Raw genomic sequence first — 20,209 nt, forward strand, 5'->3', positions numbered from 1 at the left:
AATTATGGAACATATTTCCCAATCTGGACATAAAGCAGGAGCCCAGACTCCAAACATTATATTCATCTATGATGCCGGGAGTCCCTAAGTGTTAAGCCTTAATACTTGCATTTATATTTCATAAGTCCACTTTCTCATCTTCAGTATTTGGTCAGTATTTTGCATCAAGTATTTGTAAGCCAAAAGCAGAAGTGGAAGCTACAAAGAGAAAACTTTTAATGGAAAGATTTGTGCATCTTCTGTGTTTTGGATGGATTACTTTTTTTTTAAAATATTAATGCAAAATGATCAAATATTGTCCACAAAAAGTGGCTTTTCCCTAAATTGTGCCATTCCATTGAATTCTGAATTATTCCTCCTGAACATGATAACTAAGGGTTATCATTTCCCTTGTCACTATGTAACTAATGCTAGTGGTCTACAACTATAGACATTGGCAATTTCTGCAGCATTTATTTATACTTACCACCTTAGGTTTTATAACCAAAACCAATGGTTATATGCATCCTCTAGCATGTATCAATAAGAGGTTTTTGTATTGCTTTCCTTTGAATGTTTTATAAGGAACAACAAAATATACTATACCTCTGTTTAGATGCAGACTGTATTGGGCATATGCAGTGAACTCTCTTTCATTGAGGTTTAGTCTCTTACATATTGTTAGACTACACATATAGAGCTTTGCTGTTTATTAAGCCATTAGTGGACTCATTTCTATTGTGACAGGTCCATTTCTAGTCGCAACTCTGCATGAGGGGGTATATTCTTTTATCTCACAATTATGTTTATACCCTAGGTTATATATTTTAGTGTATATCAATAAAGGATTGTTTTTAAGTTCACATCTGTACATCCATCACAAAAAAACAGAAAAGTACTGCAAGAAGGACCTTTCTCTCCACCATGTTCACTATAATAAAGGTGTACACCTGGTGTTCCCCATTATAGCTTATGGGTTCTGCCAGTGTCTGAGGGTAATCACTATTTTAACAGTCCAGGCTCTCTATTGTTCAGGTTCCCCGGAAGCCCTAGTGATATTTTTGACTATTGTTCCATGTTTTTTCGAAACAACATATTAATCCACATTAGCTTGTCTTACACAGAATTGATAACTTAGACCACAAGCTACAATCATTGCATCTAGTGTAAACTAAGTTTACTTAATATTTTCTCTAGGAATTCTTTGACCTATGGCCTGTTCTAATGGGTGAAGTACCTCCTTATTCTGGACCGCGCACGCCAGATGGAAGGGTAGGTTATTATTTTTGTTCTTAATACAATACACAAAATATCATATCATAGCTATACCTTGCATTAACTACAAAATCATCTTTAATCCTTACCAAACGATTGCACTTCTTTTAGTTTACCAATAAAATGTTTGTTTATTTTTAGGAAATTGTATTCTACAAGGTTATTGATTACATCCTGCATGGAAAGGAAGATATCAAAGTTATTCCGTAAGTCTATGGAGAGCATATATTTAGAATATCCGTATGTATGCAACCTCCTTCTCCTTTATTACATGTATTATTATTTAATTATAATGAGAACGGATTAGGGTAAGAACACATATTCAGATTTTTAATGCAGTTTTTGAAGCTCCAATCAGCCGTAGATTAGTATTGGGCAAACCGTTTGTAAAAATTGGGTTGGTTGTGAATTTTGTGGGTCTATAGAATCTGAAATATTTATAGTGCCGTTTGCACAAATCCAGCAAGGTTGATTATTATACTCTGGGGTCTTCTCAAGCCCTAGATTAAAATAATTGGAAGCCAAGGAAGTTTGTAAAAATAAAAAATAAAAATGTACTCACCTTTTCTGGGAACATCCTCTGGTGCTTTAGTATTCTGTACTGGCTGGCTGCCATCTTCTTCAGCTCCCAAGTCGCTGCTGAGGCCTATGACTGGAATGTCGACTTCATCAAATTTGACAGTGCAGTGTACATGATGATACTGTAGCATCAAAGAGTGATGACATTGAGGTACTCCATGTGACTGCCTGGGCCCAAGCACAGTATTCATTTGTGACCTGGGGAGAGAAAATGGAAGATGGCGCAGCAAACCAGAATGCCGGAAGAAAGGTGAGTCAGTGTTTTTTTTTGTTGTTGTTTTCACAGCTTCCTTGGTCTCCAATTATTAGACTGAGGGACCCGAAGAAACCCCAAAGTTTAATAATAAGCTTTAGTCCGCACTTCCGCTTGGGACCAGTTCTTGATGAACTGAATGAATGTCGCAAGGTTCACCCTTCACTAGTGTGGATCATAAAGGGTTAAAGCCTACATAATACATCTCCTTTTTTAACTCCATCATTTTGCTTTAAAAAGCACATCAACAAAGCTGAACATGTATCCTCGGCCTTAGGCAAGTTTCATACAAACTTTCTCCCCCCCCCTTTTTTAACAGCGTTTTTACCACAAAGAATGCTGTTAAAAATGTAGCAGAGAAGGAGTGAAAAACCCGTGTTTTTGTTTGTTATTTTCAGCACTTTTCTACAATGTTTTTACTGAGTTCCACTACATGTGAATTTAGCCTACAAGTAGAATTAGCAATGAGAGGAGGTTAAGAGAAAAACTGGTAAGATATTATATTTTTTGTGTATTTATTACATGTAATATTTCTTTAATAGACAATCTGTAAACATTACAAGAACATTAGTCATTAAGTCATTAAATAGTAGTTGGTCCATTTATTATCAAGGGTCTGACTTCAGAAAAAATCAGAAATGAGTTATTATTGCTCTGTCCTGGCTGCTGCAGGGGAAACATAGTTTAATATAGCATACGGTATATTCATAGGAGTAGTTGACTGAGTAATTCAAGGACAGGCAGCTAACACCAAAGTAAGGGAGACTTCACATGGAGTTTACGCTCGCTCATTCTGAACGTAAACTCCTTCAGAGTGAGAGGCGTAAAAAACAGATTCCATTGACTTGAATAAGTGTCGGCATACGCGCGCTAGCCATTGAAATCAATGGGAGGCTTTTTTACCTATTGCTTTCAATGTGATACGCGTGTATCACCCATTCAAGTCAATGGGATCTGTTTTTACGCCGCTAACTCTGAACGAGTTTTACGTTCAGAATGAGCGAGCGTAAACGGGCGGCATATGAGGGACACGGGGATGTCCTCCGTGTGCCGCCCGTTCACTGGCCGTGCTTCCGTGGCTCCTTTTATTAAATGAATAGTTGCCACAGAAGCAAGGGCTGCAAATGAGGACAGGAATAAGACTTGTTTTATATTCTGAAGCCTGGATTGTTGGCCCATTGGCTAGCTATGAAATGCACAGATGGAACACGGTCATGTTCATTTGCAACCGACCTTAGGGTAAGGCCCCCTGTAGACAAAAAACACTGCAGAATTGACCATGGCGAAAATGCAGCACATGTTTTTTTTCTGCAGTGTTTCAACAGAAAATCTGCAAAGTTTTCCTCTGGGGACATTCGGTACTTATTAAACCAATGCGGAAAACACCAGCGTTTCAATAGGTATAACTGACATGTTGCGCTTTTCAGCTGTAGATTTTTTTCTGTAATGTGTGGATGAGGTTAGCCAGAATCCCATCTACTTTGCAGGTAATGTAATATGCAACATTTTCGCAACATGGAGCCCCGCCTAAATAGGATATGGACTCAATCCCTTTCTCTGTCTGTGAAAAAATCAGACAGCACACAGACCTATGATAGTGCACAGAGCCATACACACATTCATATCATCGGCTGAGAGATACTAAGAAGAAAATCTGTGGATGTCACATGGAGATCACCTGTGTTCTGTCCTTAATTCACCCATTTATCGCAGAGTCATTGCTAGGTGCTGCTGAAAAATACAGTAGACATCATCCATGTTGTATATCGGACATGATCCAACCTATTGTTGTTAGTATTCTGATCCGAATCCGTGTTTGATCTGCCATCTGTGTATCATCTCGTTTTTTTAGTACAAAGTCTATATTTTTTTTATATCCTGGTAACAGAAGGGTGCTGGCCATAGACTACTGCCAAAACACAAAGACTTGACATGAAAGGATGAATTCAATTATTTTGGGTCCAATAATTGTGGTGAATGTAATGTTTTTGTACAGTTTAGTCTTTGCTCTAAGTTTTAGAGAAAAGTCACAAATACGCTCTACGACCATTGCTCTGTTTTGATGTTTCTCTTTCTTTGTATAATGGTTTTTGTATTGGTGTTATAAAAATGTAAAAATTTCCAATAAATTGAGATTTACAAAAAAAAATTCACAAATACATTCACATTCACAATGAGAAATTCAGTAACAAACTTACAAATGTATATCTGATATCTCATGAGCAATATTTTAGGTATAAAATATATTATGTATTATTTTTGTCTTCCTTTCCAGAAACCCCCCAGCTGATCACTGGGCTCTGATCAGTGGCCTCCCAACGTATGTCGCAGAAAGCGGATTTGTACGTTTATTTCTAATATTATTTGGACTTGAATGCTTTGCTTAGACATCATAAGCTTTAAGATGTTCGCTAGCATTACTTACAAATAGCTTATTTGTAATGAAACAATATATTAGGTTATTTCTTTATAGAGAACCTGTCACATGATAATGCGATATTTACAGGCACCATGTTATAGAGCAGCAGGAGCTGAGATTCGCTATTGAGAATGTGCGAGAATTCTGGAGCATTTTGCACAAAAAAAAACTGGTGTTCATCCTTTACATGACACTTATTATCTTTTTTAGACACATTTTGACACTTTTTTGCACCTTGATCTACCACCAATAAGTGTGGGGCTTATTGGCCTTGAGATGTAACACTGTGAACCAAAATGTGCCAAACTAATAGGTGGTGTAACGTTAGACTAAACAGTGTATAGATTCACCAGCTGTATCATCAGCTTGAGACACTTTGATAAATCTTTTGCAGTGTGAAGACACTTTTACATGGACATTTCCATGTCTATGCTGAAGATCAGGCGACCAATGATCTCTTTGGTCAGATGATGATATTTTCTATGCAGTATAAAATATGCATATTATCGGCAGTAGATCACTCTGTGTAAACAAGGTTGTGCTGACGATAATAATCAAACTGCATCCAAATGTCCGTTGTTCTGGTCTGGTGAAGGACCAGAACGGTGGACAAACAGACTGCTAAAGAGCCCATGCACACGGAGTTAACATGCGCACATTTTCGCACAATTCATGTGTATAGAATACACGTGTAAAAATAACACTCCCAGTGACTTCAATGAAATTTTTTACATGTGTAAAAAACGCGTCAATGGGAGTGTTATTTTTACACGTGTATGATGCTAAAATGCGGGCATGTTAACTCCTTGTGCACAGGCCCTAATGGGTTCCATCAGGTGTCCATTGTTTTCAACGGAAAATCTTCAACAAAAAAGTTGTGTGTGTAGGACTTTTTTGACGCTGCGATGCAAATGTGAACGTAGCCTTATTTGGACAATTCTTTTGAAAGTATGTAAATACAGAATGTAGCTTCTTAAACTATATCATTTTTGCTCCTTTTGTAGATTTGCAACATTATGAATGCCGCTGCAGATGAAATGTTCAAATTTCAGGTAAAAATATATTCTCTAAGTCATTTTTGACTTAGGCTATTGGACCACAGAAGGGCTAGACAGCAATAACAGATATTTCCTTTGATCTCTGGCACATCAGTTAAGCAGACAGCAGATATCTCTATGTTCTCATAAGGTGAAAATAATATTCCTGCCTCCATTTTAGCTAAGTAGAGGGAACTATTTATCCATGGTATCATTCTGCGGCCTTCCATTGCGTAAGCATATATCCCCAGCGTGCAGGGTCAAGGTTTACCAAGGACTGTTTCAGGGTGCATTCACACGGAGTAACGTGCCGCATGACCTGGCACGTATACGCCGTGTGAGCTTTTGAGCGCCGTATATGTTCCCATTGATTTCAATGGGATTTAGTCTCGTATACGCCGCTTTATTTTGCGGCCGTGATTTTGTGGCTGCAAAATCACGGCCGCAAAATAACGAGGCGTATACGAGACTAACTCCCATTGAAATCAATGGGAGCGTATACGGCGCTCAAAATCTCACACGGCGTATACGTGCCAGGTCACGCGGCACGTTACTCCGTGTGAGTGCACCCTCAGTCCTTCTCAGTAATTTGCTGACTCTGAAAAAACATAGATGTGTGTTTTAGGATCTTGTGAATAGGTGAGGGGTAATAGTTACATGTACAGTCACTGGTGTAGTAGTAATGGAGGTGTGATAAAATGTGTACAGTGAGGGAACATTTCCTATGCCTTCTCCAAAGTTGCTCATTCATGAAATGAGTTTGAGAAAATGGAGGATAAATGAAGTCTTCCACATATAAGTCAGTAAAGTAGTAGTAGTAGTATAAGTAGACATATTAGCACATTAATACTTTTAGAGTATGGTACGCATAAAAGTCCATATAACACCTCAGTAACTTAGTCACCATCTTTCTTATTCATTCAATTCTTTTCAAGAAAGAACCGTTGGACGAATCTGGCTGGGTTATTAAAAATGTTCTGTCAATGCCCATTGTAAACAAAAAGGAAGAAATTGTTGGCGTTGCCACCTTTTATAACAGGAAAGATGGAAAACCCTTTGATGAGATGGACGAAACTCTGATGGAGGTAAATAACTACCTAAAGTTACCTCCCCATTTTACTGGACACGTCATTCAGTTGTAGTGGATGAGACACAATTGTGGTGTATTCCTTCAGGTGACTATAGCTATATACACTTTCCTAAGCCAGAAGAGAGGCCTCTATATGCTGATATATTTAGTATTAGTGGTGATAAGTATTTCAGTTTATTCAGGTTTTTGAGGCTGAATATGAATAAATGCATTTCCTGTCACTGGCTGCAAACAGATATATTGCATCTGAAAGGAAAAAATGATATCCAACTGTTCTGTACCTACAGCTAAGCTTTAAGTCATATTCTTTTCATCTACTGCCACTATACAATTTAGAAGGTTGCCAAGATGATATAGACAGATTTTAAGCCTAATGCACACAACCATGTATGTGTCCTGAGTTTTTGTGGCCCAGCCTCATGTCTCCCACATGGATCTGTGGACACCATGGTCGTGTGTATGGATCCATAGAAATTAATGGGTCCATGTGCTACATTACCACAATGTAAAGGACTGTCATGGACCAAAACATACAGCCATTTGCATTAGGCCTAAGAGAGTATGATCTTTGGATTTTGAAGGTCAATGAGATTATGCATATGGAGAACCTCACCTCTTTCCTCCATGGCACGACTGAAGCCTACACTAAAACCTGGTTCTACTAATTTGAGTTCCAGCGTTCTGGGGAGTATCAGACACTCTTGGGCTCTGGACCTCCTTCGTAGACATGTGAGGTGTACTCTACTTGTGGTTGCTACAGATAGATTCACCCTTGCTCCTACTGCTCTGTTGACTTTGTTCCCTGGCATCGACCTTGTGCCTCTTCATGTGTGAACTCCTTCTTGGTTGGTCTGTCTTTGCTCTGCTCCCTACTCGCACCCTCCTTGCCCTTCCCTCCCCCTTTTTTTTCTTTTTTCTTCTTCTTTTTCTTCCTCCCTCCTACTCTCCCCCCTTTTTCTCTCATTTGTCCTTCTGCTCACATTTTGGCCGAACCCTCCTGGGAATTTCTGGGGGTTCGTTGTTGTTTATGGTTTTTATTAACTTGGTATGTACTGTTTATACATGTGCTTTCCTTTGTTGTTTTTTTTGTCTTTTTGCGGGTCTTTTTCAGACTTTGTATTTAAAACTCTTGCAATAAAATTTTTGAATTTAAAAATAAAGAGAGAGTATGATCTCAAGATCAGACTACACAGAAACTTCATGTAAGGCGTAAACATAGAGACACATACCGTACATCTGTATAAAAGCTTTTGACACAGAGAATTTAGACTATGTGCCAACTTGATTCATTCTTTAGATGCCATAGTAACAATTAAAAAAAAGTTGTAATGTGTACATACCCTTAGGCCCCTTACAGATAACCATGGGCCGTGCTTCCATGGTCTCATTCATTCAATGAATAGGAGCCGCAAAACTACGGCTGCAAAACCGGACAGGAATAGGACCTGTCCTGAGTTTTTCAGCATGGATTGCTGGCCAGCACACTGATCCGTGTAATACACAGTCATATGTGTGGGCTGATAGTAATGAATGGGTCAGTGTGCTATCCAGGAAAAACCTGCATAGCACACTGAACTTGCACACGGCTGTCTGCAAGGGGCCTTAGGCTACTTTTAAACTGCATTGTTTAGTCCATTGTTTTGATTCATCATAGGATCAGAACAGTGGACTGAAAACTAATCAAATGAACATTGCAGATGGAGTACAGTCTACATCCGACATTATTCACTCTGATGCACGCAGAACTTTAGCTTCTGTTGAAAAAATAAAGGAACAGAACAGGATAAAACGTGCATTTTCTTTTAGCATTACAGTCAATAATGACAATTGCAGACATGATGTGCTCCATCTGTATCCTTCATTCTATCATTTTTGCAGTCCATTGTTCTGATCATATCACAGAACAGAACAATAGACTAAAAGCAGAAAGTATGAAAGTAGCCTTAACTATATGATAAAGAGATAAACTGCTTTATTGATCACTTATTTAGCACTGTCAGTTTGGGGTTGACAAAACTCATTTAAGTTTTATTTACATAAAGCAGATAATCTAATAATTGTGAGGCCATTCCTATAAGATATAAAGTAAGTTATAATCTTTTACTATGAAATTATTAATGCTTAAATCTCATCTCCTCTGTAGTCTTTAACACAGTTTCTGGGCTGGTCTGTTCTAAACACTGATACCTATGACAAGATGAATAAGCTGGAAAACCGTAAGGATATTGCACAGGATATGGTGATGTACCATGTAAAGTGTAACAAGGACGAAATACAAGATATCTTGGTAATTGCTACAGTTTTTATGTGTGTTTGTACATAACGTGATGCTGCTGTGATATACTTTTGTCCCCCCACATAAATGCTCATAATAACATCATCTGCTGCCAAATATAATAACTTCATTTTGCATAGTGTGGATAATCCCATGTATTAGTAGATGATTCTTTAGCTAGAACAATATGCCATAGTGCCTTTGCACTGCCTACTTGGATAGTTCTGGCTCTCTACCATCTATATAGAACATCTGCACATCCACTCTAAGGCTAAGGCCCACCGGGCCATAAACGCAGTGATATAGCGCTGCGGAAAGAACCACTGCGTGATCGCATTGCGGTTCTTTCTGCAGCGCTTTTAAGAGAAAGTTCACAGAGTTTTCCTCTGCAGACTACCTCTTAACATTATATCTACGGGAAAGCCGCCAGCGTTTCCTTAGATATAATTGACATGCTGCGATTTGCAAAGCCGCAACGGCCGCAACGCTGCGATTTCTTCCGCAAAGTGGGCATAGGATTCGCATGAATCCCATCCCCTTTGCTTGCACTGTAAAACACCGCGATTTTTCCCACAGCGTCTCTGCTGCGGGCAAATTACAGCGTTTACGTCCCGTGGAGCCCCGGCCTTAAAGGGGTTATCCAGCTTTCGTTGGCTTTATTTTAGTTGAGACTCCTTGTATCACTGTTATTTACATACAGTGAATCTGTGAAGAAACTACAGTTCTCATGATGCTACAGTGCTAAAAAACTTTTTAAATTTGTTTTTCCTCTCCGTTATGGTAATTTTCTATTTTGTATGATGTCATCAGGGCTGGAGCTAGAACCTGAGATAAGGGCGTGTTATTGATGTATTGTTTAATTTATTTTTTGAATTATCTTTTTTTTTTTTTTACTTTTTTATTAATTTTATTTATTTATTTGTTTTAATTTGTATCCTTATAAGGTCATAATAGACCTTTGGGGACATCTGACCACAATTTTTTTGGGTGAGTCAAGAGTTAAACTGGACATAAGTGAGATACTTGCTGGATGACTCCTGACTTTCCACCCAGTCACAAACACACTAAATTCAGCCAAGCATGCATGCAGATGTAGCACTGTTTAATTGACTTTCTGCAGCCAAAAAAAACATTGAATCCAATTGAAAAAGTTCAAGTAACACTCTGCCTTTGTGTCAACACATTATGAGACATGTTAACCACTGCTACAGTACATCTGTAAGTTGGGAATGGGTTGAGGACATATAGTCTTCTCTAGAACAAAAAGGCCTTAGAACAAATGAATTGAGCATGCCTAATGTTCAAAATGCCCAACCTTTCTCTTCCCAGTCATTCACCATTGAGGGAGAGTCCAGAGAACCCCATGCACATTGCATGTTTGATTATTCCCATTGAACTTAGTGAATTTGTGAGATATACAATTAATAGTTGGCCATCTTTGCCCTTCATCATTAAAGAGGACCTTTCACCATTTTTACGGTCCGGTACCGTAGCTCTTCTATGGTCAGAAGGGCGTTTCTGACACTTAGCCAGGAACGTCCTTCTGCCTCGCGGCGCCTATTGCGCTGTGCTGTGAGAGCCGGGAGGAACTCCCCCCTCCCTCCCTGATAATGGGAGGGGGCATTCCTCCCCGTTCCACAGCACAGCGCGATTGGCGTCGCGAGGCAGAAGGACGTTCCTGGCTAATGGTCAGAAACGCCCTTCTGACCATAGAAGAGCTACGGTACCGGACCGTAAGCGCTTCACACCGGGCACAGATCGGGAAAGCCGACAGTGCGCTGAACTCAGCGCACTGTCAGCTTTCCGGCAGTATATAGTACTGCCTTTGGGAAAAATGGTGAAAGGTCCTCTTTAATTGACTTACATAACTTACTCTCCTGCTGTCGTCCTCCAGCCTTCTCGTCAGAATCTTGGAAAGGAGCTTGAAGAATGCGATGAGGATGAAATTGCACAATTACTTGTATGTATAAAATTATAAAATTTGTTTCATCTTAACTGTGATTTGTTACATGCTATATTGTAACTGTATCGGACTGCAAACTGCCATTTATAACAGTACGAGTATAAGGGTGCATTCACATTGAGTATACGCTCACTGATTCTGAACGTGTAAACTCGTTCCGAATGAGCGACGTTAAAACAGATCCCATTGCTTTCTATGGGAGCCGGCATACGTGCGCTCCCCATAGAAATTAATGGGCTGCTTTTTTCCCTATTGCTTTCAATGTGATTTTTTTTTATTTTTTTTTTATAATGTAGATTGTGAGCCCCACATAGAGCTCACAATGTACATTTTCCCCATCAGTATGTCTTTTTTTGGAATATGGGATGGAAATCCATGCAAACATGGGGAGAACATACAAACTCCTTGCAGATGGTTTTCTGCCCTTGGCAGGATTTGAACACCAGAGCTCCAGCGCTACAGGGCTGCAGTGCTAACCACTGAGCCACTGTGTGGCCCCCTTTCAATGTGATTTTTGTGCACCACTAATTTCACTATTAATGGGGTTTTGCCCGCAAAAAAATGAGGTGTTAAATTTAGATTATAAATATCAATCAGCATCACCACTAAAGTTTACCCATAGTCATTAACTTATTTTTTTGGCTTTCTAGGTTATTCTAGTATATAAATTTATTCTCGCACTATATATAAAGACTGATCTTCACCATGTTTTTTTTTATTTTTGCATGTTTGTGAAGAAAACAATTGGTCAGACTGGTGTATATGTACAGTGTATAGATGATCATGTTCAGAAAAAGAGAAGTTAGACAGTATATATAGTATACTTGTTTTACTGTATAAATTACACAAACATGTTACATTGGGGGAAAATATTAAGCATATTCTTAAACCACACTGCCATTTTGTTAACTTCCATTCTATATACTTACACTTATGGGCAAAAATTTAATGCACACAAATAGAAATGTTAGATTGGCGCAATTCTCATCATGGAGTTATGCCGCAGGCAGATATGTAAATGATTACAAGTATGGTCTTATTAGTCAATGAGAAAGCGTAAAAGTGCTTTCTGCATTGCCCCATAAATAAGATCTCAGGGCTACTCCATGGTAGTGTAACTCTTAATGAGAGATCCTTGACTGCTAGACTGCGCGGAACACATTGAAATCAATGGGTTAAAAAGCCTCCCATTGATTTCAATGTGTTCCGCACGTTAAACAGAACCCATTGAAGTCAATGGGAGTCTTTTTGTCAGTGCTGAGTTTGCTGCGAGTTATTGTGGCAGAATCAGCGCTCCTTTACTCCGTGTGAATACCCCCTTAGAGATTTTTATCCTATTGACAGACTTCGAGAGGGAAGACATTATTGGACTGAGAGAAGCAGGATGTTTTTTTTGGGTTTTTTTTCAATGAATTGCTGGCCATCTAGGATGTTCTTACCTAGCTATTATGAGTTATTGAGAGCAGTGGTTCTGTGAGGGAATGCACACATGGTGACCCTGTCAGCCCAGACAGACCTGAGGATTCTTTGATCTGCTGAGAAATACCAGCAACTCCCATAGTTTCCTTGTCCACCATCTAGACACTCATTACATACTCTTGCCTCTGCCTGGACTATTTCCAAGCACTTAGCAGAAGAAAATTTGGTGTCATGGTGCTCATTACATGTCCTACCATTGACATCCAGCCATCATTGCCTTTGTTTGCAGTGGCATTGTGATCAAGAAACCTAGCCTGCCTCGTATGCAGATTTAGCCAATTGAGCATTTATGGGACACTCTGTGATGCCAGCTTCAGCAACCTATGAATCTACAGACCCAGCTGTAACATCTGTGGGCAAACGTGCCGCAGGATACCATACAGAACCTGATTGGTATCCCCAACCAAAACTCATTTAGTATCTAGACTATAGGTGTCCTAACATTGTGTTAGAGTCGCCTTTCAATAGTAAAGTTTTGCTCAACAAACTTATCCTTTCACTCTAATATTGTAATCACTTACATATATCCTCATTTCATTCACACATATAAAGTTTCATGTCATTTATACATGCATTATATAAATATATATATGTATTGTGTTTGTGTGCAAATGAATGTCTCATTTTTTCCAGAAAAAACAATTGCCAGGACCTACCAAATTTGAAATTTATGAATTCCGTTTCTCAGATTTTGATTGCACTGAAGTAGATCTGGTAAAATGTGGAATCCAAATGTATTATGAACTTGGTGTGGTAAAGAAGTTTCAAATCCCCCCAGAGGTAAAAATGAAAAGACTAGTACCTCTATCCTTATCACTACTGTACAACATTTAATAAAGTATCCAGGGAATCTAATCATATGTAAATGGGAATATCTTTATACTTTCATACAGTAAATCCTATATATTTCTTACACTGAATATAATAAACTATACAGTATATGTTATATATATTGACTCTTAATGATATAGTCAGTCCTTCTTTGGCAACTTAACCTGCATTCAATATGTATATTTCATTATGGTTTTACTTATGGGGCTTATTATTATCTGCCTTCATCATTTAGGCACTGGTGAGGTTTATGTATGCTATGAAGAAGGGATATAGAAAGGTTACCTATCACAACTGGCGCCATGGATTCAATGTTGCACAAACCATGTTCACTCTTCTAATGGTATGTCTCATTTAGACTTATATATAGCTTACTTCATGTAATTAATGGGATTACATGTAATGTCAGGGGCAGACCATAATGGTACAGTATCTTTGGCCCTGTAGTTAATACACCTGAGGCTTCACTCCAGGTTGGTGCTAGTATTCAGATGGATACAGTGGATGAAATTTACTCATGATTGGGTAACTGGGGTAAATCTAGGAACAGTCCTACTAGAGGCAACTGGCTTAAAGGAGTATTCCAGTTACAACAAGTTACCTCCTAATCAGTATGTGTCTGACCACTGGGACTCTCAAAGATCTCGAGAACTGGTATGTTTTGTACCCCAGTTCCAACAGGGTACCTAGTTGTACAGTGCGTGCCACTCCATTCAATTGAATGGTGACCATCGGCAATCTCAAGCAGGTCTCCATTCAACTGAATGGGGACTTGCATGAGTTCCCTTAATATAACCCATTTAATGATTATAAAGGCAACTGAATTGGTAGTTATGGAACAGTTTTTTTCTTCTTTTTTTTTAATGAAAGCACAGCTTAAAATATGTATCAGTTTCTAGTAGAACACAGTACTGAGAAGACCCCAACAGGCCATTGCCCACTGCAATACTAATTTAGAGGGCTTTTGCCCACAGCTTACATTACCAACAGCCCACTCCCTGTGTGTTTTTTGCTCTGCCTTCACATAAGCAGCAGGGTCGCAGATGGCGTGACAGCACACCTCAACACCTGGGGCATGGCTTTTACACAGCACTCACTGTTCTACACGCCTATAGCCAGGCATGGATCCTTACTCATAGTGTCTTAAGGCTTAAAGCTAGATGTTCTACATTTGCAGGTCACCCTGGCTATTGCTCACCTGTCTTAAAGAACATGGTCACTTTCATGTCTACTGCACACTATTACCAACGAAAAGTGCACTTGTTCTAGAGACAACCAGAGTGTGGTCATCAGTCATTCTTCTCGGTGCATCCCTTCATACTGCAGTCAGCGGTGAGCTGTGCTGCTTGTTCTAATCTTGGGGTGTGTCTCCTATGTAAAAGTACATTGTATACCTGCATATCTTTTCTATACAAAGAGCTGTCTGCACATTCGGCGTGTTGCCTGCACAGTTACATTTGCATAATATTTTACATACATATCACAAACATAACATGGGCAACTTTACAATGTGACTGGCCCAAAAATAACAGTTAGTCCACAGTTCATATGGGGGGAAACTCTGAGAGTCGCTTTTAAGGTTTCCGCTTACATGTATCTCAATGTAACAACTTTTTGATGGATGAAGGAGGAAAATCTCTTTTACCCGCATATTACATAAGGCAGTCTTTTTTCCATAAACGTAAGTAGAAGTCTAAAAAATATCAGATCCTTTTTTATTGCTTATTTCCTTCTTTGTAGACTGGGAAGTTAAAACGCTATTATACAGATTTAGAAGCCATGGCCATGGTTACTGCAGGGTTCTGTCATGATATAGATCACAGAGGAACGAATAATCTCTACCAGATGAAGTAAGCATTGTATTTAACTTGTTTTTATCTATTGTTAATGCAATATAAGATGTATCATGCATTGAATTCATTTCTAAGGCTCCTTTCACAAGACTGTCCACGGCCATGTGAATAGTACTCATTATTCTGTACCAAACTCACAGCGTTATATCAGTTCATTATACTGTGTATTGGGGTACTAAATGGAAATATACTGCGTGCAGGGGGTAATACAGAGCATTATGCTGTGTATAGGGGACACAGAAGTAATCTACTCTTTGTATTAAAGCTGCAGGTCTTGTTATAATGACTCTATGAATGGGTTGACCAAATTAACTATATGTGCCGACACACCAAGTACCTCGTCCTTGACTTTTAAATAGGCATGCTGTACAGAAAAAGTCCTAGGAAATAAAGTGAAGAAATTCATGTGCTTTAGGCTAAGGCCCCATATTGCAGAAATGCAGCAGAAAAAAAACACTGCATTTTACAGTACCAGCAAAGTAAATGAGAATCTTGTCCATACACTTTGGAAAAGTTGTGTTTTAAAAATCCATGTAATTTTGAAAATAATAGCATGTTAATTGTAACTGAAGAATCATAAGTTTTAAGTTATAGATTTGCTCTATAGCTTGGAGAAACACACTGTGGGAAAAAAAATGCAACGTATTACCACTGAATTTGTTGTCTACAGCGAGCTGTGCTTTGCTATACGGAGCCATAGCCGCTTTCTTAGTCTTGCCCAACAAGAAGTGTGGCTTAGTAGGAAAAGGGAGTGACAGGCCGATAAAGGGTGTGGCATAAAATGCAACAATCTGTGCTAAAGTTCTGGTGCTGAATTTTTGGAGCAAAGTAAGCTAGCTAATAGGTAATGTCAATTAGAATTTGGACTACCAGGTATAAACATACTCCAGATAACATTAGTTTGTAATAAAAAAGTGGCTGCAGAATATTGCTGCATGTGTTGGATCATAAATATTCTAATATTTTTATGCTGAAAGTTCTTTAGATCATAGAAAAACTTAAGTCTGTGCTAAAGAAAATAAAAGTTTCTGGATTGTTCGTGTTGAGTTGCTAATCAGTGCACCTACAACCAATTTCCTAATATGCTATAAAATCTCCAAATTATTATAGGTATTATAAGTAATTATTAGCTATAGCTATTTATTATATCATGCCAGTAGCAATGGCTGGAGTTCTTACTAAGGCTAAGATCCCACATAGCGAGCTGCAGACATAAACTGCGGCCGAGACGCATTGTGTTTTTCTGCAGCATTTTTCAAAATTCTCTGCTGACTTTCTACTATTATTATACCTATACAGAAATCACAGCATTCAGATTTTTTTTTCTGTAAAGTGTGGAGGGGATTAGCCAGAATCCCATCCACTTTGTAGGTAATATAAAACAAAGCATTTTTTGCTCTGGTGTTTCTGCTGCGGACAAAACATCATTTTTACAGGCCTAAAGGTCTGTTGCTATAAGCAATTTGGTAGTGCAAGAGTAGTGATAAAATCAATGTCCTCAATTTTCTGTGAATTCTGTATTGTGAATGACTGCCATCATGACTGCCGGTATTACATTTCCTCTGCATCAACCACATACTTACCTTGACAAAATTCAAGCTTTAAAAGTAACTTAGTCATCTGTTATATTATTTTTCTTTAGATCTCAACATCCTCTAGCAAAATTACATGGATCTTCAATTTTGGAAAGACATCACCTGGAGTTTGGAAAGTTCCTACTGGCAGATGAGGTACTCAGCTTATACTTCATTAGTGTCTCTATGACAGTGCACATTAGTTAAAGGCATCCGATGATTCAAACTCATTTTTTTCTCACTAACACGTGGGAATAGCCTTAAGAAAAGCTATTCTTCTCCTACATTTCGATGTCTTCTCCGCGCCGCTGTTCGCTTGAAATCCCGGTTTTTATCGGTATGCAAATGAGTTATTCCACAGCACTGGGGACGGGCCCCAGCGCTCAAACAGCACTGGGGGCATCCCCAATGCTGCGAGAGAACTCTCTCCAGCGCCACCTCCATCTTCTTTAGCAACGGTCTCTTCACCCGTCTTCTTCCGGCGCGCGCAGGGGGTGGGGGGGTTTTGGGTGAAATTCAATGCATGCGCAAGTTGGATCTGCCAGAGCTGATTTCACATGAGGGCGGACATTTTTTTGTGGCCGCTTACGCGAGCAGGCACAGTACGCTCCTGTAGTTCTATGGAGTACAGCTTTTCAGTATAAAAATGATAATGTTTTACATAATGCATAATATGCTAAAAACCATTTATGTTATGATATCCTAAAAGTAATCATTATGGTCTTGGATATTACATCACATAGTCTTCAAACTAAACACACTTTATATGGAGTACATAGAGTATATACTGTTCTCTTAAATAATATGCTTTTTTTGTGGCAGTCCATGAACATTTACCAGAATCTCAACAGGCGACAGCACGAGCTTGTCATACACTTGATGGATATTGCAATTATAGCTACAGATTTGGCTCTTTACTTCAAGTGAGTAGATAGAAGACTTGAAAATTGTATTCCGTTAGCTTAAGCCTCTTTTTACATTGTAGTCACATGTTTGGAGGGATGGTTTATGCCTAAAAATTGGCCCCATTGTAAATACATTATTGGTCTATAGGTCCTCAAAAAAACACCACACTTGAGTGGTTTGGCTAATTCTAGAGGGTCTGTATGATCAGTGACTATTTACTCCTCAATAAATATCCCCATTCTTGTATCCCTCCTTGATATTATATACTGATCTACTGTACTGATCTAGTCTGTATTGCAGAATGATAAACATCACTGCTAAAAATATTGTAAGAAAGCTTAAGGTTAAGACTCCACATTTCAGAAAGGCAGCATTTTTTGTTGCAGATTTTGCTGTGGTTTTATGAGCAGGTATGGCTACAAAATGAATGGACAATATAAAATAAGCTTCTGTAATTCCACTCCTGACTTTGACCCCCCCCCCCCCCCCCAAAAGACATAGCAAAATCTTCAACAAAAAACTCTGCATTTCCATAAGTGAAGCCTTATCCTAAAGGTCTGTCAGCTGGATCCCTAATCTAAATACCCTACACTTATAAAAGTATTGTCAACCTAACCATCCAGGAATCAATCTATATATCCACTATTCCCAACAAAAATTGCGAATGGACTAAAATGGTGCTAGGTGTTCCAGGCAAGACTCATGGCTTGTGATGATTCCTACATTCCCAAATTGGTTCTTATTTGCACTTGGACAGCATCTGCACTTATACTGAGTCTATAGAGATCACATTTAGCCATCAGAGTCACTGTCCTGAAAAGATGATGCTTGACAGGATCACTTTATTGAGGCAACAAACCTGCTGTACAATTTTCAAGAAAATCTTGCATTTCAGCATTTGCCCCACCAATTGGCAGTCAGATAAGAAGTAAAACTTTATTTGTGAATACTCACAGTTTATTCTTCATACAATAATATTTAGTGAAATTAGTTATTTATACTGGATATGTACATGTTTTTCATCACAGGAAGAGAACAATGTTTCAGAAAATTGTCGATCAGTCTAAGACTTATGAGGAGCAACAGAAGTGGATTGAATACTTATCCCTTGAGACAACAAGAAAAGAGATTATTATGTATGTACGCTTCTGCGCTGCATTCTTTTACTGCATGTTAGCCATTGTATAGAGAACTATAGTTCTTATTTTCTGAAAGATAGCTTCGAGTGGTTCGGCAGCAATATGTATATTTACTATATAAGACGTAGAGGGAAACAGTTTGAAGACTATAAAGTCTTCCTACTTTTTGTGCTCTCTTCTGCCTCATCATCTCTATAGAAGTTGGAGCTTCATTTTTCTAAAATATCCAAATCCCCTGAACAAATACAATATACATTTAAAACATAATGTTCTGACTGCAGTAGACACCACTAGAAGGACATTAGGAGTTTACTGCATACTGCTACATGCAACATGCTAAACAAAGATCTAAGACACTATGGGTCAGATTTACTAAAACTGTTTTGTCTGAACTCTGAAGCTAGAGTGAACTAGTGCAGAGACTCCAGATAGGAGTCCCTGCGCTAGCTATGTGACCAGGGTTACTCCCAGTCAGATTGGAAATAAGACTGTGAAGTGACTGATTGTCAGTGGATCGGGGAAGCAGGAGCTATTCATATGATTTGCATGGTGGGTCCTACATTCATGGCAGGTGTTACCTGGCAATTCATATGAATTAAAAGACAACACCTGCACTAACAGGGAGAGTTAAATATTACATATACATTGCATCATCTGTGATGATTAATTCTGCTACATCTCTAGCAATGTATCTGTAAAAAACAGATGAAACACAATGTCATATGTCTATTTTTAATGGATAGCACACAAATATAAACATAATTAGTGTGACAGGCACTAAGGCTGGATGAGTACAATGGGGATAGCAGAAAAGACCAATAGTCACACCACAACTCAATGAATTTCTTTCATCATGTCTCTGCTGTAGGGCTATGATGATGACAGCATGCGATTTATCTGCAATTACAAAGCCATGGGAAGTCCAGAGCAAGGTCAGTTATGTTTATGTTCTACATTTTTCATTGTATTTTAAGTGGACAATTCATACATAAAAAACTGATTGTGCTTGTTGCAAACAATATTTGTTTATCATTGGCCATAACATTTATTTTCATATAGTTCTTTGTTTGCTTATTGCTATGCATATATGTGCATATATTTATTTATTTATGTAATTAAATTGGTTTAGAGTTTTGACATTATTAATTCAATGCTCAGTGTAAGGCTATGTTCACATGTGCATCAGATATCCAACTGGCGTAGATTGGACAGAAATCATTGGATGAAAAAGTACTGTAAACAGTTAAAAAAAGGACACTCAATGGACATATAAAGTCCCCTTTAGAGTCAAAGGGGTCCCTCAGGCTCTATTTGTATCTGTTAATTCTACAAAGGGCGTGTTTTCGGCATATTATTTATTTCTTGAATTATTTATTTATTATAATTATAATAATAATAATTATTTATTATTTTTTCTACTTTCTTTCTTTTTTACAATGTGTCCCCATAAGGTCATAATAGACCTTTGGCAGCATCTGAACACAATTTTTTTTTTTTCTGGTGGGGGGGGGCTGATTTCTCCTGTAACATACTACCTTAGCCCCAGTTACAGCAGGA

At 38.5% G+C, this 20,209-nt stretch overlaps 1 protein-coding gene across 1 annotated transcript in view; it reads left to right on the plus strand.

The window, feature by feature from the left end:
- PDE6B (phosphodiesterase 6B) overlaps positions 1 to 20,209 on the plus strand; it is an 81,004-nt gene that overhangs the window by 56,788 nt on the left and 4,007 nt on the right. Inside the window, exons 5-18 of the mRNA XM_075284278.1 lie at positions 1,177 to 1,251; positions 1,396 to 1,460; positions 4,362 to 4,428; positions 5,510 to 5,557; positions 6,478 to 6,627; positions 8,776 to 8,919; positions 10,802 to 10,867; positions 12,983 to 13,129; positions 13,416 to 13,523; positions 14,921 to 15,030; positions 16,676 to 16,763; positions 17,430 to 17,530; positions 18,542 to 18,649; positions 19,521 to 19,584. Coding sequence (XP_075140379.1) covers positions 1,177 to 1,251; positions 1,396 to 1,460; positions 4,362 to 4,428; positions 5,510 to 5,557; positions 6,478 to 6,627; positions 8,776 to 8,919; positions 10,802 to 10,867; positions 12,983 to 13,129; positions 13,416 to 13,523; positions 14,921 to 15,030; positions 16,676 to 16,763; positions 17,430 to 17,530; positions 18,542 to 18,649; positions 19,521 to 19,584 — 1,341 coding nt within the window. The remainder of the gene's footprint in view (positions 1 to 1,176; positions 1,252 to 1,395; positions 1,461 to 4,361; positions 4,429 to 5,509; positions 5,558 to 6,477; positions 6,628 to 8,775; positions 8,920 to 10,801; positions 10,868 to 12,982; positions 13,130 to 13,415; positions 13,524 to 14,920; positions 15,031 to 16,675; positions 16,764 to 17,429; positions 17,531 to 18,541; positions 18,650 to 19,520; positions 19,585 to 20,209) is intronic.

The sequence above is a fragment of the Leptodactylus fuscus genome, chromosome 1, assembly GCF_031893055.1.
Source record: "Leptodactylus fuscus isolate aLepFus1 chromosome 1, aLepFus1.hap2, whole genome shotgun sequence".
Lineage (NCBI taxonomy): Eukaryota > Metazoa > Chordata > Amphibia > Anura > Leptodactylidae > Leptodactylus > Leptodactylus fuscus.